Source organism: Epinephelus moara, chromosome 18, assembly GCF_006386435.1.
Source record: "Epinephelus moara isolate mb chromosome 18, YSFRI_EMoa_1.0, whole genome shotgun sequence".
NCBI lineage: Eukaryota > Metazoa > Chordata > Actinopteri > Perciformes > Serranidae > Epinephelus > Epinephelus moara.
In genome coordinates, this window is record NC_065523.1 from 16054677 (window position 1) to 16080102 (window position 25426).

The 25426-nt window shown below is 40.9% G+C and overlaps 2 protein-coding genes across 2 annotated transcripts; both read right to left on the reverse strand.

The window, feature by feature from the left end:
* Positions 1–65: 65 nt before the first annotated feature.
* On the reverse strand, positions 66–5451 carry mettl2a (methyltransferase 2A, methylcytidine). The gene is made up of 9 exons (XM_050070056.1): positions 5258–5451; positions 4350–4438; positions 3779–4041; positions 3439–3488; positions 3288–3348; positions 3050–3189; positions 2834–2940; positions 803–868; positions 66–684 (listed from the first exon to the last, which is right to left on the reverse strand). Exons 1-9 carry the CDS (start codon positions 5410–5412, stop codon positions 521–523), a joined length of 1095 nt encoding a protein of 364 aa, XP_049926013.1. The 5' UTR covers positions 5413–5451; the 3' UTR covers positions 66–520.
* A 1982-nt stretch (positions 5452–7433) lies between these two features.
* Positions 7434–25426, reverse strand: itgb3a (integrin beta 3a). The gene is made up of 15 exons (XM_050069148.1): positions 25248–25426; positions 23673–23758; positions 23182–23386; positions 22798–23050; positions 22493–22655; positions 21767–21928; positions 21587–21682; positions 21395–21484; positions 21144–21278; positions 20637–21066; positions 13278–13500; positions 11542–11642; positions 11185–11304; positions 10651–10817; positions 7434–10483 (listed from the first exon to the last, which is right to left on the reverse strand). The coding sequence occupies exons 1-15, from the start codon at positions 25312–25314 to the stop codon at positions 10418–10420; spliced, it is 2364 nt and encodes a 787-aa protein (XP_049925105.1). The 5' UTR covers positions 25315–25426; the 3' UTR covers positions 7434–10417.

Here is a 25426-nt window from a genome sequence, read left to right on the forward strand (position 1 = left end):
TAATATTTTTAACGTGATTTCTTTAACAAAACACTTTGAGCACAGCATTTGAACACCAAAGTAAATCAGATTAACAGTTTAGATTTTTATTGATTTTGCATGTACAAAAAGGTCATAAAGTTATCTTAAAAATCATGCATTTTATTCCAAAACATCAGCTCATTAAAACAGCATCTGTCAGAGTAGAAACACTGAAACAGGGGTAACCAGCCCTCTCTCAGATTACTGAACTCATCAGCATCAAATGAGAAAATCTTCACTCTCATAGGCAGAATTGTAGCACCATCAGGAACTTCAGCCATAAAACAAGTCCATCAACATCACCACAGCTGGATTAGTCTAAGGCTTTTACAGCATTTAACTATCCAGGTGCATCAGCCTTAATCACAATCATAATGGAGCGTCTCAATTCCACATATCCTTGGAGTAAGGGCTCGGCACCGCCTTGATTTGATCTCCTAGCTTCAGTTGTGGTTCAGCTGAAGTGACGGCCAAGCCAGGCATGTTGTCCCCCTCTGTCTCAGCCCTGTGTCTCAAGCGGCAGAGCTGCAGCCTTGCGGTACTTGCACTGGATCCACACCCTGTACATGGTGAGCTGTTTGCCTCTATTCACCTGCAGCCGTCTGTCCACAAGGTTCTGCACTTTCTCGAGCCCTGCTTCAGTGAACATCTCATGGAGCTCATCTGAAAACACAAAGCACAGCATTATTATCATATACATATAAATATATATAAAATTAAGGAACAATCCTGCAAAAATAATCCAAATAAATCTGTATTAATACAATGTCTTTATTTTTACCTTGAGTAAAGAAATACACTCTTGTTCCATCCCCTCGGACGTAAAAGTTTTCTGACAGACACCTTCCTAAAAGAAGTAAAGGCACACAATATAACTATTATTTATTAATGCAGTGCTGTTTTAATTTGCAGTATACCATTAGAAGTACTGCATATGGAGCCCAAGTGTGACAGGTCTTGTGCAGCCACACTTACTATACATTAATGGGAAACTTTTTTTATTTTCTTACCTGAACCCTATTTTCCCATGTTTTTGTGTCAAAGTCACTAATGGAGACAGCTAATTTTAAAATTGGTCCAGTGCTAAGAGGCCGCAGCAGCTGCAAAGTAATCCCTCCATGCAATTGTGCACAGTCATTGAACGTCCATTTAGAGTGCTTGTTTTTGCCACTGACAGGCTCATATTGTTGTTGCAAGTGTCTGACATCATTGAGAGGACCCTACAAATGTTTTTCCTTTGCTGATCCAATCTGTTTGTTAGTGTGTGTAACCAAGTCTCACTCAAGGAGAAGTGGCGTTCTGAAATCTGGCGGACTTTTCCACATCGTTGAAATCAGCTAAATATTCAGCCATGACACTACACAACAAACTCTTCCCCACACTCCTCTCTCCATCTCTCACTAACGTTTCCATCATTGTTTTTCCGAGTTACCTCTTGCAAGATTTCAGAATGATAATTCTCTTTAAGCAAAAGGTAATAAAAATTATTTTATTTTTCAATAGAGTCTGTCAGTGGCAAAACAAGCACTTTTAAGTAAAGTGAACTGTAAACTGACAGTGCACAATTGCCCACAGGGATAACACTGCTGCTACTACTGCTGTTGCAGCAGTCTCTCTCAATACTAAAATTATGATGCCCAAAATTCAGATGGAGGGCAGCAAGTGATAAATCCATACACCACATCAACTGGATATAGAGGAAATAGACGACATAAAGAGCTGGATGAACCTTCAGGCAGCAGAAATGGATCATTAAAACTGATCCATACAAAATGAAGAAATATGATTTTTCCCACAATTTGACCGATTTGCCTGGTGTGGACACGATCATCGTTACAAATTACCTCATCGTTACAAGGCGAGCTGATGGAGCGTACAAGCGTCTAGTGGATTATAAGTGTTTTGTGTGCTGTTGTGTCCATGACAGAAACGACTGCGATCTCGTTTTTGGCCAGGTGAGAAGATGTGCTTGAGTGTAACTGTCTTTTATATTTCAACTATTGCAACTGTACATGGATGCACTGCTGTCAGGCAAACATTACTAGGTAATGTTAGCTACTGTTTTCTACATACTAAGTCAACTGTTCCCAGAGGTCTGGTGAAACACTGTTAAAAATCTGGATCGTGGCTAAAAACGGAGAAGCTGTCACACCATGTAATGGGGCATGTTTAACACAACGCTTCAAAAGTTTATGTTTGACATTAGTTGACTCCAAACTGAAGACGGAAGGTTTTTGATCCACATCTGCTGCTGTTTCTAAGTGACTTCTTTCTCTTCTCCCCTTTACTATTTTCGGGACTTTAAGTGGCATCTGTTTTTTCCCTAGTTAATTGTTTGTAAAAGCTGTAAACACCGCAAATTGTAGACATTTGTGCAGTGTTGGTAGCCTTTGCCACCAGTTGCCTGCCCTCCATCTGGACAGCACACTGATCTATGACGTCATGCAAATAAGCTACACTGGACTTCAAGCACTGTTGTTGCCATTAGTTGCTTAGACACAAACATAGGAAAATAGAGTCCACGAAGAAAAATGTCCAAGTTTCACTTTAAGTGTGGTCCATATTAGTCTTTCACGTATTTAAAGGCAGCATACTTTGACTATCATTTAAAATGGACAGACACAAACAGTAACTTTGGTGTGACCTAATGCAGCAGTCAACTCTAAAACTGTGCTACCACAAAAACAGACCTTAATGAAAGACATCTTCCAGGATAAACACAAGTAACAGGCCATGAATAATGGACCCTTCTGGACCTGGACGATCTGAACAGCTGTTTGGACCAGAGCCACAGGACTTCATCCTGACTAACCTTTCTTAAAGCGAAGCTGTGCCATATCGTAGCGTCCATAGTCCCTGAGCAGCATCACTCCCCCAGGCTTCAGCAGCCGTGCTAATCTACTGATGGATGCCTGCATTCTGAGACAGGATGAAACTTTAAGACAACCAGTACTACATTAAATGACCCACACTGAGTGAAAACCAAACAGGCGAGGAGAAGAAGAAAGCCGGAGAAACAAGTTCATACTTGTTGGGATGCAACGCTGATAACACAAAGATTAGCACTATAACATCAAGGGTTCCATCGGGGATGGGGTAATTGGCTTCCACATCACTCAAGTCATGAACAAAGGCGAAGCAGCGCCCAGGGTCGTACTCTGGATTAGTCTGAAGACAAGAAATCAATGTTAATTCATCAGTTAGCCCACAGCCCAGGAGATGAATACATCTATCAACACATCATCCTTTCATTAATCCTGTCTCACCTTGACTAGCTCCACAGCGGTGCTGGAGAAATCACAGCAGTAAACAAAGAGTCCCAGGTCACTGCAAAGAGCAAAGCTGCTGTTACACCTTCAAGTGCACATCATAAGACACAAGCAGAGAACAGTGTGTCAAACATGGCTTCAAACTTACTTGTTGGTCTTCAGTATTGGGAAAACTGTATTGCCTACACCGCAGCCAACCTGTCCAATACACACAATTAATACAGCATTTGTTTTTTTAAACTCAATGTCAAACTCAAACACATACAAAGTTTGTCTCAAGAGAATGAATCCTGACAAAAACAGAGATTGATCATTTTAAACCATCCTCAGTATAATTCACCAACACTTTAACTTTGCACCAAATGTCACTGAAACCAGTTGACAATCTGTTCAGATGACTTACGTTAATATAACAGCAGACGTTTTGCTTTGTAATTCAATGTGCACAGCTCACGTTTAGCCAACTTGCTCCCAAATGTGTCTCTCACCTCCAGAATGCGATACGTGGCCGAGGAGCCGGGGATGTCACCGTCACTGTGAGACAAAGCTGCAGCTTCCCTTCTCTGTTCTTGATCCAGACTATCCTGCTGACTCTCATCTGTGCCAGAGACCTCGAGGCAGGACTCATGGTTACACTGTGGGGCCAACTCTGGGAACTCTGTGAAGAGCCAGTGACGGTCTTTGAAGAAACGGTTCTCGTGGATTGTGTAAAAGTCATTCCAGAACTCATTTGCCCGGCTGTCGTACTCATCTGCAAAAACAGGTAAGGCAGAAAATGCAAGAGTTAAAGTCATTATCTAGCACATCTGGCCATGATGACAAATCATCACAATAAAGCTTAATGCAGCTTAATAAGACAAAAATGTCAAAAACGAATTACAGCCACAACCCATATGGAAGCATTCTTCAAGGTAATTTTCTGTATCATTTTCCACAATAATCACACAAAAATGAGATGAAAATAAATGCATATACAACACTGAGGAATGCCATCCTCCTGATTAGAAGCTGGTCACACTGTGGCATTCATGTGTATGAGCTGTGAGTCTCGACAGCTACCTTGTTTCTCTGGAGGAAGTGGCTGATTGTTCTCTAAGACCTTCTTCCTTGCAGATGCTTCTTGTTCCTCAGTCCACTCCACATTGTCCCTGTTAATAGCACAACACTATTATCCAGTGTGGATGAATAACAGCACAGAAACACTTGACCTGACTTGTCCGGAGGTACTTATAGTTTTCCAGGTTATATTCAGATAGGGCTGGGAAATAAGGGACAAAGTGAAACTTGGGACAGTGATACATGATATCACATTTTATCTATTAATATCTGCAAACATGTGCAAACTAATAAGCTGATGTTTAACATATGAACAGCATGAAAAGGTGCAGCTTTCACACATGATATATGGACACAGACTTTACTCTGTCCAGTCACCAATAAATTACAAATTTGTCTAGACAGTAGCATGCAACACCCAGTATCTTCAGACTTTCAATATAGATAAGGGGAAATAATACAAAACAATATAACCTAAAACCTTTCACAGGGAAAAAAAACATCACGTATAATGTTAATTTTGGCAACAGAATGGAATCAGAGTACTAAATACCATCACGTTATTCACATATGATTATTTAAATGTAATTATATTTTTAAAATTTGATACTATATGGCCTGATAATTCACTGTATTTTCCTTTAAATGGGTCAAAATATATCATCATGAACATTGCATTAGCCTAACAAGACCTATCATAACAGAGAGCTGTAGCTTCTAAGTAACAGCTTTGACATTTACTTATTGTCAGATATAATCATTTCAGCCATAGCTCATCCATCTGACTGATGTGCCACCACTGTAACAGCTAAGTGATGGTGAAAGCCTCAGTCAGGGGGACAGAGGCTCTTTCAGAGATGGACACCAAACATCTGTCTGTCCTTCTGGGTCTCTGGACTAAAGACACCCACCACGCGTTGTGCTGGAAGACCTGCCGCGGGTCAGTGAGGAAACGTGTCCCGAACTGAGGTCTCTTCACGTCTCCGGTGGCTGAGTCTGACACAGGCAGTCCTGTTTCGCTGCTGCTGTCTCCCTTCACACCGACCACGGCATGGGGCGCCGCCATGTTCGAACTGACGCGACGGAAGGAGGACCGTGCTGCGTTCAGGGACAATCGGTATGGAAGCTCATTTCCGCCAATGAAGAGAGAGAGCGACCGAGAGAGAAAGATTAAAAGAAAAGATGAAAAAAGATGAAAGCGTAGTATTTGTAATAATAATAATAATAATAATGATAAAAAATAATAATGCTCACGTCAAGTCAAAATTACGAGATGAAGAGTCATAATTATGACATAAACAGTCGAAATTCTAAGTTAAAAAGTTAGAGATTATGAGATAAAAGTTAAAATTACTAAATTAAAAATCAAAATTATGACAAAAAGTCATAATAGAGGGATAAACATTTAAAATTATCAAATAAAAAGTTAAAATTATGAGACAGAAAGTCGAAATTTTGAGATAAAAAGTCTAAATTATGGGCCACAAATGTTATTAGATTAAAAAAAAATGCGAGTTAAAAAGACACAACTATGGGATTAAAGCGTTTTAGTTCTGAGACTTAAAAACAATCATGAGATAAAAAAATTTAAATTACGAGATAGAAAGTCAAAATTATGAGTGAAAAATGTAACTGTGATAAGGGAAGTAGAAATTGTGAGAAAAAAAATCCCAATTTTGAGATAAAGAGTGATAGTTCTCAAAAAAAGTCATCATTAGAAGATAAAAAAATTAAATTACAAGATAGAGTTAAAATTATGAGAAAAACGTCATAATTATAAGATAGAAAGAAAAAAATATGAGAAAAAAAGTAATTATTAGCCCATGCAATTAAAAAAAGGAGGAGCAGCTCTTTTGCGCGAGTTCTCCAATTACCAGACATATTAAATTAGGACTAAAAATATAAATGCAACTCATTATGTCCACATTTTGGGAAAATTAATGCTGCAACTTATCTTTTCGATGCGATAGATGCAGGGATGGCTCTGTAATTATGTTGTTTGGATCTAAATATTTGCTATAGACATGTTTTCACTTTGTCACTGTGGTCACACACAATAACTTGAGGCACATTTCATCATTTATTCTGTATTTTACAGACTAAAGTACGTGCCTCTTCGTCAAAATCCAATGAACTACACTTCTCACTGTCCTAAGAACAGACTGCATCACAGGGAATGTACAGTACATAAGCATAAATAAATAGTTGTATAGTTGCAGTGCATAAATAGTTCCAGTCATGTTATCATCCAGCTCTGTAGTGCACAGTCTACTGTGGGCTGCTTGACAACAAAATGATATGCACACAACTTCCAGGCTGCCTCTCTCAGGTGTGCTGCAGCATTTGAGCAGTGCAGTGTTTATACACTAGAGGGCGACATCACATTATCTTTGCTGTGGTCCACCGGTGTCAGTCTGTCCCACATGTATGAGGAGAATACCTGGACTGGAGATGCACATTTATCACTTTTATCTTAACCCTTGTGCATTTCTCACACTTGCAAGTCTTTGCACAGAGCCTACAGTTATTACTTAATAACTTTCTATCTTAAGCCTGAGAGATTCACTGATAAATACTTTGAAAGAGAGCAGCCACACGTTAAGTGTTAAATGTGACTTCCAACATGCATAGTGGTCAAAGCAATGATGTCACTGTGTTATATTAATCTTCAGGGGCTCTTCAGACTCTTATACATTTTTATGCACATTTCCAGTTGCATGTGCTGCAAGAGCAAACCTAAAAGGTTACTTATAGATGGAGAGCGACGATTAGCAGACCTGGTAGTTGTGTGAGGAGGTAGGTGACATCTGGACTGAGATATTAGATTTACAAAGATGGCCCCATGGTGCTGCAGATAGACACACTCATCATTTAGAATACTGATGACTGACAGCAAAGATGCTACATACCAATGACCAAACTTACATAAGAGCGTTACCCACGATTCACTCCATAACAAATGATACCAAATACTAGAATAATAAAATTCTTGCTGTACAAGTAAACAGGAAACCAGTGCCAGTAACACATTCTGCACAGTTGTTTTACTGGTACTGTGTCGGCTAATAGGGACATTAATACAGACAGTTGTGATGAAGGTGCCTTTTTATTTTCAGTGGAAACTGAAGTACCAACAAACTGTATGAAGGACAAATGGACACACACTAACTGGCCCCATCGGGCGGATGTGAACAGGATGTGGTGACAGAGATATGTTGTGGGATGAGGAGGGGAAGTGCAAACTTTTGCTAAAGTGTTACGTATCAGATTAAACACCCGATAAATACACAAGAGCAGACAAGGGAACTAATGCCCTCAGTCTGATGTCATGTTCCATGGAACAGGAAATATCACCTATTTGTTAGATATGTGGTGTCAGAGTATTGTCAAAGGAAATGCCTGCACGCTGACAATCATTTTATATGTTTAAAAGTTGCAGTATGACACACACATCACAGTGAACTCGCCTGAATTGAATGTAAGAACTTAGATAACTAATCATTGATTGTTTCTTGGCTGTTACATTTTGTGTGTTTCTCAGAGTGTTTGTGTATTAACTTGCTGTGTGTGTGAATGAAGTGGGAGGCAGGATGAAACATTCAGCTTATCACTAAAATCAAACAGAGCATCAGTGGTATTTATCGTAATGTTCATCCAAAATGTATTGCCAGCCAGCGTCACACAGAGTGAATACAGACAAAGTTTAATAACTTTTTCTATTTCAGCAACTTAAGACAACTTGTTGCTTCAGATCTGAAATATGAATCTCAAATAACTTGTGTTTTTAGGCTTCTGTATTGTAAGTCTGATCTTAATAAAGGCTGAAAGTCGCATTGACATTTGTTTAAAAGAAACCAAATGTCAGGCATCTCATAAAGGTCGGTGAAATCAGGTGTAAGTCATCTTTATGCGCTCCCTCTGTGTAACAAACTAAAGCAAAGCCCTAGGTATCTTTAAAAATGGTGCAAAACAAAAAACTATGCAATGAGCTTGCAGGCCATATCTTAAGAGAGGATCAGCGCTTTACAACCAAAACACTTTTCCCATAGAGGTTACAAAAGGCCAGTATCATTTGTTGTGCAATAAAATCTGCTCATATACACAAACAACATGGTATTTCAGCGTGACACAGTGCTGCTCAGTAGAAAATAATTTACAATTCAGCAATGGCAGGACAGATCACTATATTGTCTAACAGTTTTACAAAAAAAAAAAAAAAAAAGCCCAACAAACACAAAAACGGGTGATGGTGCAGAGAAAACATGTCAAAGTATTTATAAAGTTACCATTGCTGATATACATGTCAAAAAACAATATAGACCACAAACATCACTGTAAACCAAGTAAGCCTAGAGGCTGTAGTTAAAGGGACAGTTCACCCCAAAATCAAATGTACACATTTTTTCTCGTACCTGTAGTACTATTTAACAGCCTGTATTATTTTGGTGTGAGTTGCCGTGTGTTGGAGATATCGGCCGTAGAGATGTCTGCCGTCTTTCAAAGCGCTTAGCCAAGATAATCCACAGACCTTGTGAGCAGTATGGCGTCCTCCTTTGCTGAGCTGCAATGTTAGCTAGCTCATTGGTGCTAGATGAGTTAGCAGTAGATGTATGCTTCCCTCTGCACAGTGATTTGGTTGGCAGGTGTAATTTGGTAGAAAGAAAATAGTTCCTACATGAAACTGCTCACGACAAGGTCTATGGATTATCTTGAGTAACCAGGTCATGATTTCTGGAAAGAGACATTGCTGTTCAGTTTTTTTTTTTTAAATTTGGTGCTTTGAGCACCACAAGCCGAGTGCCATCTAGTTCCATTATATTTGAGAGAAGGCAGACATCTCTAGGGCCGATATCTCCAACACTCAACAACTCACATCAAAACAATCTACACTGATCAATAGCACTACAGTAAGAGGAAAAATATGTAAGTTTGATTTACGGGTGAACTGTCCCTTTAAGGTGATTTACTCCTTTGTACAGTTAATGAAAACTCCACAGAGTGCTGCATTATTGGCAAAATCATTACTAAAACAAGTCTGCATTCAAAAATATAAGGGAAACCCTTAAAGCGTGTTCTAATAATTTATTAAAATTCTATAGTACACGTTGTAAGTATATTGATAAACTGCAGTGATTCCTTTGAAATTCCCCTTTTTTTAATTCAGTGAAAAGGGAACTTTAAAACAGCTGCACTCTGTGGGAGAAAATTACAAAATTTGCAAAAAACACGACTTGGGTGTAAATAATACATCAAACATGGTGGAAGACGACTTTAAAAAAGTGGATGGATGGATTTTCTATATTGACTGATCACTTTGAGGTCACAGTGATTCCTATTTCTTTTTGAAAATGTGAGCAAAACTTGAACAACAAATATTGCAATGGCAGAAGAGCCTCCTAAAACGACCAAAGTGACATACTCTCAGCAGCAGTTCCCCTTACTGTAAACTGACAGTACAGCTGTTTATATTAATGAACTCCTATCTGACTGCATGTACAGTACTTAGAGAAAACTAAATGACAGAGTGTAAAAACAGAAAGCCTAACAGCAGGCAACCATCTGTGACTTACATTAAGATATACTATGCAGGATTAAAAAGCACTCCATGTCAATCATCACTCAAGACCTCAAGACTTCTGCCCTCTGCCTGTATTTACTTATTTTCTTCTTATTTTCTGTGCTCGGGATGTTTATGAGCATGTACCCTCATAGTGCCCAGGTGAGGTTGGTACTTTATAAAAAGGTAGCAACCATCAGTGGCAACAGCACGCATCTAAGAGACATAGTGCCGAAAAACACACATATAGCAAGGCAAGACAGCAACAGACTGTGAATCTGGGGTTAGCTTTTACCTTCAGTTTCACTAGCAAGCATGTTTAGAAACAGTAACCAACAATCCTGCATAGTATACCTTTAACATTTATAGTTATTTTAACAATATGTACATTTTCCACACCATGTCGTTGACAGCTTTTCAGCTACAGTGTAGGATCTTCCTCCCATACATTTCCTCGCTGCTACATTCCATCTCTGTCGTTGACCCCTGAGTTTTTCCTCATTGCATTTATTGATTAGTTGCCTCGGTACGCTACATTGGTGAAGGTGGAGGTGGCTCCTTTGTACAAAGGATTGTTAGCCTGGGGAATGAAAACATTTAATTCAGTCCCACATAGATATTCAGCTTTTTAAGTTCACTGTAGACTTTTCCCTTTACAGGGCCATCATATTCTGTTATTGTATTTGCAATACGCCATCGATCCCTGAATGAGAAGCAGCCAGGGTTTGAATTATGATTATCTCTCACCGTATCCCATTTAGCTTTGGCTCTCTCCTCCTCAAATTTGGCGAACTCTCTACGGTCATGGATGGTGATCAGCAGCTTCCAGATGAGCAGGCCAATGAGCCCCAGCAGCAGAATGGCTCCGGCCACCGACAGGAGCACCACCAAGGTGTCTGGACCCTTAGGACACTCTGAGAGATGAGAGACAGGAAGTGAGACAGACAGAGATAAACAGCCAATTTTCTCTGTTGGTTTCCGTGATGTTTGTTAATCAGTGGGGCTCTGTCATGAAGTTAAGCAACCACTGCACTCCAGTGTCAAACGATGATTCAGTGCATCATCACTACATGTCTGGGTGTGTTCTTGGTCATGCTCATCTTTAAGAAATAACTGATTACTGGAATTACACACAGTTCTGTTTTTGCTTTAACTTGCCAGACACAGGCTGAGGTGGTGTTCAAGAACACACTCTTCTGTCCTAATAATGCACCTCAATTACAATGCTCAGTTCTCTGGCAGTTTAAATGTCTCATACATGCACACAAACTCTTTTAGTACCTGGCTCTCTTTCCACAGACAGAATGGATTTGCCATTTTCATTTTCGTAGTACTGGAAGTGAACCACGCAGTCATTCTCATCTTTGTATGAGCAATTTACCGAATTTCTGGCATGGAAACCTGTAGGAGCAAGAAGAAGCAGCAACAGGGTAATGAAATGATTTTAAGCTTCAATAAGAGTAATACAATGACAGAATATTTATCACTAAATAATATTCTTTGACACCAAACGCCTCTAACTACTCTCAAGGATATTCTTCTCATATGATCAACAGCAGAAAAACAACAGTAAGCATCACCACAGAAGGTTAAGGTCACAGTAGGTAATGAGTAGGTCAGAGACAGAAGAGTTCTCACCCAACTTATCCACTTCCTTGATTTCATCTCTGCAGATTCGACCACAGCTGTTGTCGTCAATGTACTGTCCTCTTTTAAAGTGTTGACACTCAACACATTTCCTGCAAGCAGAGACCCACGCAGTTACTTTTGATGCGTACACAGTGTGTATACTATTGATGCTCTTTGGCAGCAGCGCATGATTCAATACGATATGCAAGGTATGGACAAACTACTAGAACTACAAGCATCTAAGAGTTGAGACTAAGTGTTGATATCTGCTTGCTGTTGTGGCCATGAGAGGAGTTAGATCTTTCTCTGCTGTACGTGAAACCACACCTAAACTTTTTAAAAATGTGTGTAGGAGCAGTTTGTGATGATCCTGGAATGAAGGAGTATCATGATGGAACAATGTTTCCACTGCAGAGTGCGACCAGTCAGCTTAGTTACTCTCAGATGCTTTGCTGAAATATTTTACCCTGTTAGGGGCAACGCCTGAGGATGTAAGAGTCGGTTGTTGACATCAGTTGATCAGTTGATAGGTCAGTCACTGCAACATTCTGGTCCAGAGCAACATGTCTCAACAGCTACTTTCGTACACACGTTCATGGTCCTCAGAGGATGACCTCTAATAATTTTGGTCTTGACCTGTTGTCACCATTAAATCAATAAATATTTCCTTGACCAACACTTACCTTGTCAAGATACAGTATTTTTGAAATGAGAGGTTAAATTGCTATCAATTTATCTGTGGGTATTCATTGTTCCAAGAGGAATAATTTTGTTTGTGATGACCCTCTCTCTAATTCTATTGGTGCCAACACAAGGCCAAAAGTTTCATTTGTACAGTAACTCCACAGGATATCCTATTTCCTGTGGCGTAGATATTTGTGGTCCCAGCTCAGTCGCCAGTAGAAAATGTTTGTATTATACATTTCTTCAAATCACAAATATGCTACATTTCGTAATATATAAGTGTTTCTAAACGGACATAATGTCTAAGCTGACTTTTGTCCTCCAGGGGTGATGGGTGAATGCAAATGGCATCTCCCAGCAGCATTTTCGAACCTAGATGTTCTTCATCAACTTGTTGCAGCTTTTCCCAGTGGTGTTTGAGCCACCAGACTGGGGTGTTTTTCACCAACCTGTCCCTACTTTTCCAGCTTCTTTTGTACCACTAAACATGGGTATTTTAAGCTATATCACAATCTTTTCCTAACCAAAACCAAGTGATTTTTGTGCCTAAAAGAAATCACACGTTAACCACAGCGTTGTTGAGAAATGCCAAGATTCAGCGTATTTGCTACAAAGTAACCTACAAACGTCACATATCCAGGGTTTGCAGAAACCTACAATACAATCATTTTTTCTGGTGAATGGGTTGGTGGTCTCCCAAAGGATGAACCATGTCCATTTTGGACACTTCATGATCTTTCATCTTGCACCATCCTTAGGTCAAAATATCACCTTTCAATACAAGATATCTCATCACCAATTTCATGGTAGACTTTATGAAATTTGCTGAGCACGTTCATGCTCCCAGGAATATAAACCCCATGGCTTTTTCTCAAGCAACAACCAGGGGGCAAAAATATTTTAGCCACACCCCTTACAATGGCGTGTGCTGTCTAAAACATGAAGGTTACATCTATATGAGGTGGGATTCTGTGATTGAGAATGAGTTACTTCACAAGTGTTTTTGTTTTGTCCATTTCCTCATTTCTCTTGTTTGTCAAAAACTTAAGAATTACACTTACGTTTTAATAGTGCAGGAATCAGGACAGGTAGGGCATTTCTCACAGGTGTCTCCATAAGCGCCAGGCTCAGTGCATTGACAAACCCCACAACTGCAGTAACCCCGGCCGCTGCACAGAAGGTCGTTGCTGGATGTGCAGGTGACTGTGATTGTGGAGCAGTTGCAGTTTTCTCCTGACCAGCCAGCATCACACTGGCAGATGCCACAGCTACACTTCCCATGATCTAAAATGATCAAAAAGGATAAGGAGGTTAATGCTCTAGTAGTCCTTTGGAAGATAGTCTTTCAATTCAAATCAAATTTACATATCACATCTTATTGCGTTATAATTCAATCAATATCAATTTATGTTTATCAGATCACAGGTTAATCACATAAGGGCTAGTGCAAACAAGTGCTCTCAAAGCCGCAGTCATGTTTCGATTGCCAGCAAAGCCCAGGCTGCACGAAAGATCAGATGCTATATGCTAGCGACTGCATGAATAGAATTCCACTCGACAGTGAAACTGTCGTAATGATGGAAGCAGAAAGTGGTGACACACAGCAGAGAGAGCAAGTAATGGTTCAAAGAGATAGAGACTTGTGACAGGTAACTGCAGTGTGTCAGAGACTTTCTTATGATGCTTTAAAGGTCCAGTGTGTAGGATTTAGTGGGATAGATTGGCATAAATGGAGTGTAATGTAATAAATATGTTTTCTTCAGTGTATAATCACCTGAAGATAAGAACTGCTGTGTTTTCATTACCTTAGAATGAGCTGTTTATATCTACAATGGAGGCGGGTCCTCATTTACAGACTTTGCCATGTTGCATTGCCATGTTTCTACACTAGCCCAGAAGGGACAAACTAATAACAGCCAGGGCCATTTGTGTTTTTTCATCGGCCACTGTAGTTAGCAGCCCTTCCGTTAGGCTATGAGAGCAGTGTTCGGTGTTTGTACTGGTATTTATCACCTGGTCCATTTGTTTTGGAGAGGAAGAGATAAAAGAAAGAAGATAAAAGATTTTTCTGCTCCTCCTAACAGTGAACACTGAAGGAAAGTTTCAGCTGGTTGCAATCTGCAATCCTCACTGCTAGCTGCTACTAAACCCCCCTCAATCTAACTCACTGAACCTTTAAGTTGTGAAGATCTGGTTTTTCTTCTAGTGTAATGTACACTCCATTTTTAAGGTGGTGTAAATGCTAAAAAGAAATAAACAGCATAATTCTCAAAATTTGGACTTTTTATTAACAACATTTACTTGTACTTTTACTTTCAATACTTAGACACATTTAATACCAAAAATTAAGTACAGTAAATATTAGACTCTTACTTAAAAAATATTCTAATAGGTGACTTTAACTTCTACTAATTCGTTATTTGTATACTTATCTGTTGTTTTTTACTTTTTAACATTAGAAAGTTTCATCTTTTGTCATTGACATAACTTGATTGATTATTAGTTTATTAAAACCCTCTGACAGGAGAGTCATGAACTGATGGTATTTCAAGTGGGTAAGTTTATTTTCTTTTAATTACAAGTAAGTAAGCTTTGTGTGCAGCTCTATTTATCTTTCTTTACATCCTCTCTTTCAAACAGTGCTAAGTCACAAAATAAGTTGGTAACTAATTGTTCTAAAATGTAATCTTACTCAGCAAGGGGCATTATGCATATCTCTTCATCATCCCTATCCTGACAAAGGCAGGAAATGTTCTATTGTCAATGAACACACTAATGACTCCCCGTCTCCTTACAGGCAGGCGCGCACACACACACACACACACACACACACACACACACACACTTCATCAGACTCTACTGAAGTGTAGAAATCACAAAAGCCAGGTCATTTGGGGAACAGTGTTACAGTGACGCAACCGTTGGCTGACAGAATGTGGAGGCGAGCTTTTCTCCCTGGATTACAGAGAGACAGAAAGAGATTAAGCTACCTTAGAAACAAAGGCACAGCCCAAGAGTCTACAGTGTTCTTTGCAGGAAACCAAACAGGATTTGGCACCGGATGACTAAGAGCAAAGGGAGTGAGTCACAGTCCAGCTGGATCAGACTGGGGGAGTGACTGGTCGTGAAACATCGCTGAGGGGTCCAAGGGTCCCTAATTCCACACAGCTCAAAACAAATCATCCGCCGTTGTATACTCTGGGAAACAATTCCCCAGTCTCCACCCTGTCAACGACGGCTTCTCTTTTAGATTGTGTTCATAGCCGTGATGGGATCAGACAGGGTCACTGGTTAATCATTAACCGTCTCACACAAAGCAATCATTGAGTAATCTTTCTTACTCAGTCGAAAAGATAACAGCTGAGAAGTGCTGAAAACACTTTGAAAACAAGACATTTTTTTTGACAAAAACATTGCCAGACTACATTGTTTATGTTTACATGCACAAAATATCTGGGTTTTACCCTTACTCCAAAAAGATAATATTCTTACTAAGTTGTTTACACGACAAATGAAAATGAATATTCTACTAATATTTCCATTTACATGCAGCCGTGCATATTCAGATTATCATGCCCATCACAATATAAAAAAGTGAAAGATTGTTGCTTGTGTCAGGTTTTTTCAGGGTTTTCATTCCCTCAACCACCTTCCTGAAAAGGTCAGCGCTTTAATATTTGCCCATATTCAAACATCATATCCAAAAACCTGTTGAGTCTTTCTAAAGTAGATGTGTTTCTACTTCAAACCAGAAATGTGAGCTTTTCTTTGGGGTATCTCTGCCCCAGCGTTGCAAAATGTTGTTGAGTTGGTTTGTGTACAATACATCCATGACAACGCACGGAGCTGACTTTAAACTGGCAAGAGGCCGTGTGACGCAAACTGCGGTGAAAACCCCAACTGAGATGCATATTTTGAAAGCACTGTATACATGTCCAAAGAACGCTCCTAAAGCCTGAGTAATATCAGCATATCCCACGTCTTAAATAGAAAATGCTACATTCGGAATTAAGCCGAACTCTAACTGAATATGCTGTTTACATGACCTGCATCAAATTCAGAATATTTTGATATCTGGAATAATGTGGAATACTGGTGTGCATGTAAATGTACCCACCCCAGTGTAGAGCACTTACACTTGACAAGAATGAGTAGCTGTTTTGATCTTATTTGTTCTGAAGTTGATTCATGCACTTAAAAGGGAGTTCTGGGATTTACATCATTCTACGCTCTCTGTGAGACTGCACAGTAATCCTGCCCATTAATCACATGCCTGGGCTTTAGAGAAGGCTAACACAGGGGCCATGATAAAAGGACGAAATCAGGGAAAGAGACAGAACAGTAAAACAGAACTGCTGGAGGACGAGAATGAACAGAATCATGTGCAGTGGGGACGCAGACACACTGGAGGGAAGGGAAGTTGGGCAAATTGCCAGCAGAGGAATGCAAACTTTCCTGTTCTCTCTCCCCTCATATTTATGGGCCCTTGGGCTGTGCTTGCTGACTCCTGCTCCCTGCCTTGCCCTGCACCAGTCCCACAGTCCCTCAGCACACGGAGAAATACACAGCCACAGGGAATATCGCAGAGACGGAGCTTTCTTGGAACCCCGGGTCGCAGTAGCTTCAATTGTGCTGGGGCTAAGGGACGCTCGCTCTTTAAAGACAACAACATCACGGCTCTGCTGAGACACAACAACTCTGCGGTCCCAAATTGAGCTCTGTGGACTGTCTTACCCCAGCTATTGCTTTGTGTGTGTAGGTGGGCAAGTTGGGTGAGCGTCTCCGCCCCAGCCCTGGGTGTCATCACCGAATGCCTTAATACCCATCCCTCAGAAAAACATCCTCCCTTGAGGTAGACTCCCAACTCCTCCTTGCTGATATGAATACGTCATGTTCCAGCTTGCCAACACACACATGACCCTTCATCTTCTCCTTAAGTCATGGTGCACAGACGAGAGGCCCAGGGTAGGTTTTGTTTAGTTTTGGATGTTAAACCTTAACTTTAAGTACTATGAGGCTGTGATGAGTTTATGTACACCATTTTGGATTTTGGAGAGTCCACTGCTGTGGAAGTTTATGGAGCTTTTAACTTGTGATTTTATAATGACAGTGCACTCCAGCGATTTAGAAGTGCACTACTGTACATCACAAGACAGATTAATAAGAATGATCACAATCAATACAGCAAAGACTGAGATATTCAGGCTTCTTGCTCCAAAAATGTTGGTTTCTACACTACCCATAATGCAACTTGACAGCATCTTTTAATTAGACCTTTCCTGCTTGATAAACATGTTGTTGTTTTTTTAACTCTGTCAGCCTAGATTGTAAGACGGGCTGCTTTTTATTATGCTAACTTATGCTTCCTCACGTTCTTACTCCTCCGTGACCCAAAAATCGTTCCCCCTTCGCCATCATGGAGGAATTTCCAGTCCCCTTAAATGCACCTCAAGGAAATGAAGAGCGAGAGGAGGGGAGGCTTCTGGAGGAGCTTAGAGCGAGGAAACACAGGTGTATCAAACGCATGTCCTCCTCGCATCTCTTTCTCAGGTCTCACATCGCAGGAAGGAGCTAAGATGTGAGGAAGAGATGTGAGTGAGGAAAGCGAGGAGGCACATAGGCCTAATATTTTTTAATTTTTTTAGTTTCCACGTTCAAGAGCAGACATCATTTCCTTGAACTTGGCAAAGCTCCTCCAAGAGCCACAGAAAACATGTTCACAGGTTGAGTAGTAACCCCAAATTGGTAGAGTTCCCCTTTGAAAAAATCAGGTCATATTATTAAACATTAATCATATTTAGTATGCAAAGCTAATGTTTGCTCTGCTTAATGTACGTTAAGATAAAAGAGTAGTTTCCTGCTCTGCTATTGCTCAGCCTCGTCCTTAAAATCACAGGCCCAAACTGCTGCTACATTAAATTACCCAATGATAGAGCCTATTAAAGTTTTATCACTCTGATTGAGTAACTGTTCACTGAGCTGTGCAGACTTGTAGGAGGGAGTGATAGCACATCATGCTGCGCTGCTGTGAGCGGTAAGAACATGAATCAATCTCAGCGTACATATTAAGTTTACAGACCTGACAGAGGATTGGTTATTTGTGAGCATTACTGTACGCTCAGCAGCGAAACTATGCAATTATTTACATGTCCTTTACAAGCAAGGACTGTAATAAGATTGTACATTAGTATTTGATTTGTCAAGCTAAGTTTATAGACTGAGACCAACTGGGCCTCAGAGCAGGGAAAAGGAAGGGACGGGCAACTTCTTCTTTCCTGCTCACATCGACCTAAAGTAAAGGGTTGCTTCACCCCAATTACAGAGAGAACATTTTAGAGAGCAGCACATTTTCTTTTGACCTTAAGTGATATCTAGCCATGCAGATAATTTGAGTTTTTATGTGATCAGATTTTGAGATTTCTGCTAATTCAGTGGAGGGAAAATGACCTTTAAACAAGACTAAGAACCTACAACCATGCTGTGCTTTGAGCTAATGCTAACACCAGCATGGCATTGAGCTCACAGAATGATCAACATGGCTGTATAGCACAGAGACAAAATATGTGATTGAAACAGGCATCATCCAACAGCATGTGGCCAAATAAGGTGCCTCTCAGCTCGAGGACAGAGATCTGTCAAGTCAAAGAGTCCTTGACTCTGATGAAAGAAAGTGATGTTGCAAAGTTAGTCCGTTAGCAGCTGTAAATTGATCGATGTGCTCCAGTGTTGTCAAAAATATTGATTTACCGATACATATCAATTCTGAATATGAAATGGTTTCAATACTCTGCAGTATCGATACCTCAGTAACAAGGGTCCATGTCATTGGTTCGACAGCCCATTGGTTTGACATCCCATTAGTCCGACTGTCCGCGGTGCTGAACGGCTCGCGGCGGGCGTATGGTGCACTGCGACCGGCTTGAGGCGGAGCAGGCTCACGGCTTATGTGTTTGTCACTTTCTTTTTCATTTTAACCCACACCATCATCTTTTCCTGACCCTAACCAAGTGGTTTTTGTGCCTAAACCTAACCAGACCTTAACCACAGGGCATCATGATGATTTCGGAACGGACTTCGGAACAATGAGTTTAATATGGTCGGAACAATGGGATGTCGAACCAATGGGATGTCGAACCAATGGGCTGTCGAACCAATGGGCAGTTCCCAGTACCAGCGGTGCTTTCTCGCTCTCTCTTATTGTTTAGTAGAGTCGTTCCGCTATTCTCTGCTGCTAACCAAGAAAAGAAAAGTTGTTGTTGTCATGTTCCAGCCTTGTTATAGTAATCTTCATATCTAATTTATCCCCATGGTATCGAAAATGATATTAAGTATTGATATTTTTCAAGGTATTGTATCTAAGTTAGAAATTCCAGTATTGTGACAACACTATTGTGCTCCAGTCCTTAAGGCCGGTGCTTTTGATTTGATTGTTCTAAAGACTGAGAGCAAAATGTCAAACCAAACCAACATGGTGGCTTGTTTGGAAATTTTCAGTTATATTAAAGGAGAAGTCCGGTATTTTGCACTTTGAGCCCCATTTCTGGGTTGTTTATGATGAAATAGAGCGGTTAAGACCAAAATTGTGACGATTGCTCATTTTCGGAGAATGTGGCTATCCCCTGCCTGGCTTAACACTGCTGCCTATGGCCATGTGTGAACCTGTCCTAAAACCACCCTTTTTCAAAGCCATGAAACTCACTGAGTGGTCAGTGGTGTTCGTTGATGTTCTGACATAAAAATCGTAGCAAACTGTGGTTTCCATCTGTGTTTTCGCTATTCATCTCAATTGTGGAACTATTTTTTCAGCTGCCTTACACTTCCGCTTGATCGTTCACTTGACCCTGAAGCATTATACACTCCTGCCCACTTGATGGCGATACTGCTCCTTTACATGGGTGTCGCCAACCGGCAGGAAACCATTGTGATGTAGTGGGACACAGAAAAGAAGCAGAAGAAGAAGAAGGCTGGCGTCATGTTCAAAGGCATCATACTGCGAGGGTTGTTTACAAGCATGTAATCCATTGTGCAGTTGTTTAAACTTATTACAAAACTTTTTCATTCGTTCTCGTTCTTCCTCCAGGAGTGCACACAGCACTGTCAAGCCAGCACTTTTGCTGAGACATTTTTTGGGGAGTTTCCAGAAGTGGTCACTCGCGCTGGATGTGCCTGATTTGCATCAAGAGGCCTAGATTCAACTTCATTCAATTGAGAAGTGGGGCCCTGTCTCTTCAAACGCAACCTAGCGCTACCAGAATGCATTGCACGCTAATCCTCATGAGTATAAGAGCAACATGATTGGTTAATGCCTTTTCTTTGTGAAAGTACTCATGACAAAAACATCAGTTCAAAAAATATATTTACATTTAATCACACAGGTTAAAAAAAAGAATATAAAAGGATATAAAAGTACATCTACTCACCAGAGCACAGTGCCCCTTTGAAGCGTAAGCAATTGAAGTCGTCGCATTCACAGTACTTGCCCCACACCTGACCAAACTCATTTGCATGGCAGGAGCACTGTCCACACAAACAGTCACCTCTCCCGCTGCAGATCGGGCTCTCTGGCTTCGGGATGCAGTTGACATCATCCGATGGACTGTAGTCCCCCACGGAGCACTCGCATCGTGGGCCCAGACGACCAGGATGACACTGACACACGCCGCACTCGTAGGTCCCATTGCCATTGTTACAGACGGGGCTGTCAGGTACAGCCTTTGCCTCACAGTCACAGGTACAGGCAAAGTCCACCGTGACCTCCAGGGCATCCCTGAAGCCTCGAGGTTTGATGGTAAAGGTACGGGTCTTCTCTTTGGGACAGCCACGCAACTGAGCCTCCACGCTGAATGACACCTGCAGAGGAGGAAGTGTCTCTGTGACCTTCTGTGTGTGTAGATACCAGATGTGCATGTGTCTCAACAGATACGTACTGTGTCTCCAATCTTGAGGCCAGAGCAGGACTTGAGTCCAGGGATAAACTCTCCATTGAGGCAAGTGGCATTGTAGAAGAGGTTCAATTCTTCTGGGACTCCCAGTTGCTCCAGCTCCACTTTAGAACGAATTCTCTATTCGACACAACGTTATGAGGTCAAACGGTTAAAATGCATCACACTTTTTTACATAAAAAAATAGATTACATGAGCTCTCAAGTTCCACTTATGGTCCTATAGGAGAAACTTACCGCATAAGCCTCCTCAATGAGCTTAATAACATTCCCAGAGTCATCAGACAGCATTCCCACAGTTGTGCCTGGTATGAGCTTACTGTACCCCTGGGAAGACGGACATGACCACAAGATGATGACCCAGTTTTTGTGTTGTTCATATCAATAACTTAAATTCATGCTGTGGCACAACAATTACATCTGGTTTACCCTGTAGAGCTCCTCCACAACACTGGTCACAGCAAAAATCAAATTAATGTTGTTTTCAGACATTTTGTCTGTCATGAGTGCCAGAGAGGGATAGTCCTGGAAGACACAGGGAGTAAATTGTCTTCAGTGGAAGCAAAATGATTACAAACCAAAGTAAATGACTTTATTGTTTGCCTTTACCAGCACTGTAGTTTCATTGTAAACATTGTCACTATCAAGGTGACACAGTCCATCATTGGGTCGGACAATCCCAGCTATACGTCCATCCAGAGCGATGTGAGTTTTGGCATCAGTGGTGAATACCAAAAGGTGTGAGGCATCTGAACGCCAGCCAATCCTGTCCTAATGACAAACACAGAAGTCCAGTCACACCTTATTTAGTTGGTCTTGTCATAAAACTGGGCTGTCTATGCAGTAAAATGCTTTTAAAATTGGTGCTACATGACCACAGGAAACAAAGGGAAGGGGCTGCGGCATTCGCTTTTTGATCAAGAGATAGAAAACCTACAACTACCAGAATGCCCTGTGCCGCAACGTACACATAAATGCGCCTGCTGGTTGGCCGTTTTGACACAGGAAACAATGTGAAGGTCAGCTGGTCACAAACATTCTCGAATTACAGTTAAACAATAAGCTAAAATATGTTTCTACAGCCAAAGTCTGCTGGAGATGAGTTGACAACAAATATTAACCACAGCTATGATACAAAGCTGGTTAAAAATTGACAAAGTGTCCCTTTAATAAGCATTGTTGGAGGGTGCCTGAGGCCTAAGATTTTCATTGCCAACGACAGCTTCTCTGTAACTATTACACACATGATAAGAATAAGAAACTTCAGCTTGAATGTACACACTCAGTTTTCCACATCAACGAGTATACAGTACGTATGTGATTACATCTTCATACCTTGCACACCACAGCCTGCATGACAGCATCAAATCCACCCTCTGGAGCGTCTCTGTTTCTAGACACCTTCTGTTTCTCCACCTCCTCAGTGAAGCGACCCACCTCCTCCGTCAGCGACAGCACGTGCTTGAACCCGAACTGAGCCAGGCATGTCGTGCCCATTCTGTATGTATTGAACGGGTGAATGGGGGGGATAGGAAATCAGTGAAGGAGAACTGGACAGACTTCCTCTGAATATTAGAAAATCTCCACTTCAGCTCCTTCTCCTCCTCAAATGTAACACCAACAGTAGAACCCACACCTACCCATAGCAAGGGTTTTTCACTGCCTCTGGGGGGTGCATGTACATGTAAGGGGACATGGTCTTGTCCACGAAGGCTCCAAACCCCATGCGTAGGTTGCTTGTGGTGCGGCCCATAGTCGCGGCAAGCTCACTGCCCAAGGTTTGAAGGCGATACAAGTCGTCTTCCATCGAATATGAAAGATCCATCAGATAGTAGAGGTCCACTGGGTAATCCTCCACCTGTTTCACTGTCACAGTGAAATGCTTGGAATCTCCTGAGAGGGAAATAGCAGAGGACCACAGAGATGGAGGATTGCATTGAATGAGATCAACTGGTGTCCCTAAACCTTATTTTCTTTCAAGTGAGTTGGTCTTACTTGGGATGTCTGGTTGGGTGTTAATGTACCTGGTCTTAGCGTCATGCGGAGTTTCTGAGGCTTTATCTGAGTGACATCATCGGCAGTCCCCGAGGCCTTGCTGCTGAGCGGTTTGTTCTCCTGAATATTCAGAGTGCTGGAGGGAAACTCAACTGCTGCTGAGCTGCACCCTCCATCCAGCAGATTCTGCTTCAGATCGCAGCGGGACGCGCTGGAGCCCCCCTGCCCATACACCTGAATTAAGCATCAACACATTGAATAAGAAGCATTTAAGGTTTGCATTTATGATATGATGCTGATATAGGCTCAGGTATCTCATGCACAGGAGACCTGAGGCCAACACCCACTTTCCTCAGTTCAGAGGCTACAGTGTATGAGCATGTAAACGAACAAACACCAGAGGATGACAAGACGAAGAATGCTATTGGGAAATGAGGATTCTGTTCTAACTTGTTGCAGTGATTAATGGGAGGGGCGACTAGACACAGTTTGTGTGTATGTGTGCTACTGGTGTTTTTACCTCCTGAGAGCACCACGCACAGCTAGGGTGAACGGCCAAGCACTGTTGACAAGTGGTGACTCCTTGGGAAGTGCAGATGTTGGAACCTTTGATAAAGCAATAGAAATGTGACACAAAATCAGTGGCGGTAATGCTCAAGTAAAAATCTTGCATTCAAAATGTTACTTAAGAGAAAAGTACAAAAGTATTTGCATTAAATTTCACTGAAAGTACAAAAAGTAATTATTGTGCAGACTAGCAGAGTAATTTTCATTACTATAACTGTAATATATTATAATATGGATGTGTGAATGTGTACATTACTCCAGTGTTGCAGCTGCTTAAAATGGGGCTTATTTTTTTACTATACTTCCGGATAGTTTGCTTCCATAATACAGTAATACTTCATCATTATTTATTGATTATATTTTGTATTATCAATTTGGATTTGCAAAGTAACAAATAAATAAATGTATCAAATTTAGTGAAGTGCAAGATACAAGTAGAAGTATGACATGTTTAAGTAAGTGCTGAAGTAAATGTACATAGTTACGTTCCACCACTGAACAAAACACATTTCCTTACACACACTGTTGAGTCAAAGTGACAACACTAACCACACGGGTTTTTTTTGTTTTTGTTTTTTAAATCAGAAGTCCCATGCAGCTCTGTTCAACCACAGACACCACTGTCTTTCATAAGAGCACTGTGCAAACAAGCGCTGGACGTTGAAGTCTCAGTACCCGTCACATTAATGATGCTGATCCTCATTATGTTTTTCTGAGGATCATTTCACTGTGCTGGCAAATTGCGCCAAACGTTTCATTCCCTGAAAGTCAACAAATGCATTAATTCCAAACGGCTTTACAATTTGTTATCTGTCTTGGCCTATGGGTGTGGTTCACTGGAGTTTAAAACTAAGGCACAGCCACTAGTGTTAATCTACCTGTGTGCAGCTGACAGAATATACATGAAAAAATACCTAATTTGACTCTAAAAGAACTGCCTGACATCATACCTATTCCCAAACAGTCAAGGGCCTGAATAAGCACCACACAGGATATGGTTTCTCAGCTACACTTCTTGAGCTATTTCAAAATACTTTAATACTTTATAGGAAAGTCTGAGTGTTTTATTCATTAATGTAGTTTGTTAGGTTTTCAGTTAATCAAGAAAAATGAAAACCACAAACATACAATGGCTTTAAGTATATATATATATTCTATTATATGCTGATAATAAAATTATTCTTGGCGGTGCTGGGGAGCCTGTGAGGGACTCCTCACTTTGGGAAACATCTCGACTATTTTCACTCCCTTATAAGGACAGGAGGCGAAAGCTCCAGCGGAGCAGCGCACTTACAAACCAACAGAGCCGCTCCATTCAAGACAGATAACAGTGAATTGTTGTGTCCGTTTGAGAACATTATGTTGAATAACCATCAGCACATATACTGTGTATATACATATACTGTTAATAATAGGTGGTACCTTCAAAGATGACCTTCAAGTCGGAAGAAAACCCCCTGGTTAAGCAGGTGAAAGTTTTCTACAAAAAAAAAAAAAAATAAAAAATAGCGCAATGCGTAAAACTTACCCAAAACGTTTGACGCCGATAACAAAAGGACAAAGAGTATCACCAGACGGTGTAAAGGAGTTCCCATGGCTGGAGAGTAACGGAGCCGACTTGACAGCAGTCGTCTGTGTGCTCCCTGTGGGCTTGTTCACTTCGCGACCTGAACGCCTTTCCCCATTCTTGACTTGACTTGACTAAGC

Bases quoted from the DNA above. Each gene is read 5' to 3' on its own strand.
- mettl2a (XM_050070056.1), bottom strand. From the start codon at position 5,412: ATGGCGGCGCCCCATGCCGTGGTCGGTGTGAAGGGAGACAGCAGCAGC. The intron at 3,489-3,778 runs GTGAGAGACACA...TGTATTGGACAG, and splicing joins CCACGTATCGCATTCTGGAG to GTTGGCTGCGGTGTAGGCAA. The intron at 3,190-3,287 runs GTGAGACAGGAT...TCTTGTCTTCAG, and splicing joins CCGCTGTGGAGCTAGTCAAG to ACTAATCCAGAGTACGACCC.
- itgb3a (XM_050069148.1), bottom strand. From the start codon at position 25,314: ATGGGAACTCCTTTACACCGTCTGGTGATACTCTTTGTCCTTTTGTTA. The intron at 23,387-23,672 runs GTAAAAACACCA...TGCTTAATTCAG, and splicing joins GTGCGTGGTGCTCTCAGGAG to GTGTATGGGCAGGGGGGCTC. The intron at 13,501-20,636 runs GTGAGTAGATGT...TGATCATTTTAG, and splicing joins CAAAGGGGCACTGTGCTCTG to ATCATGGGAAGTGTAGCTGT.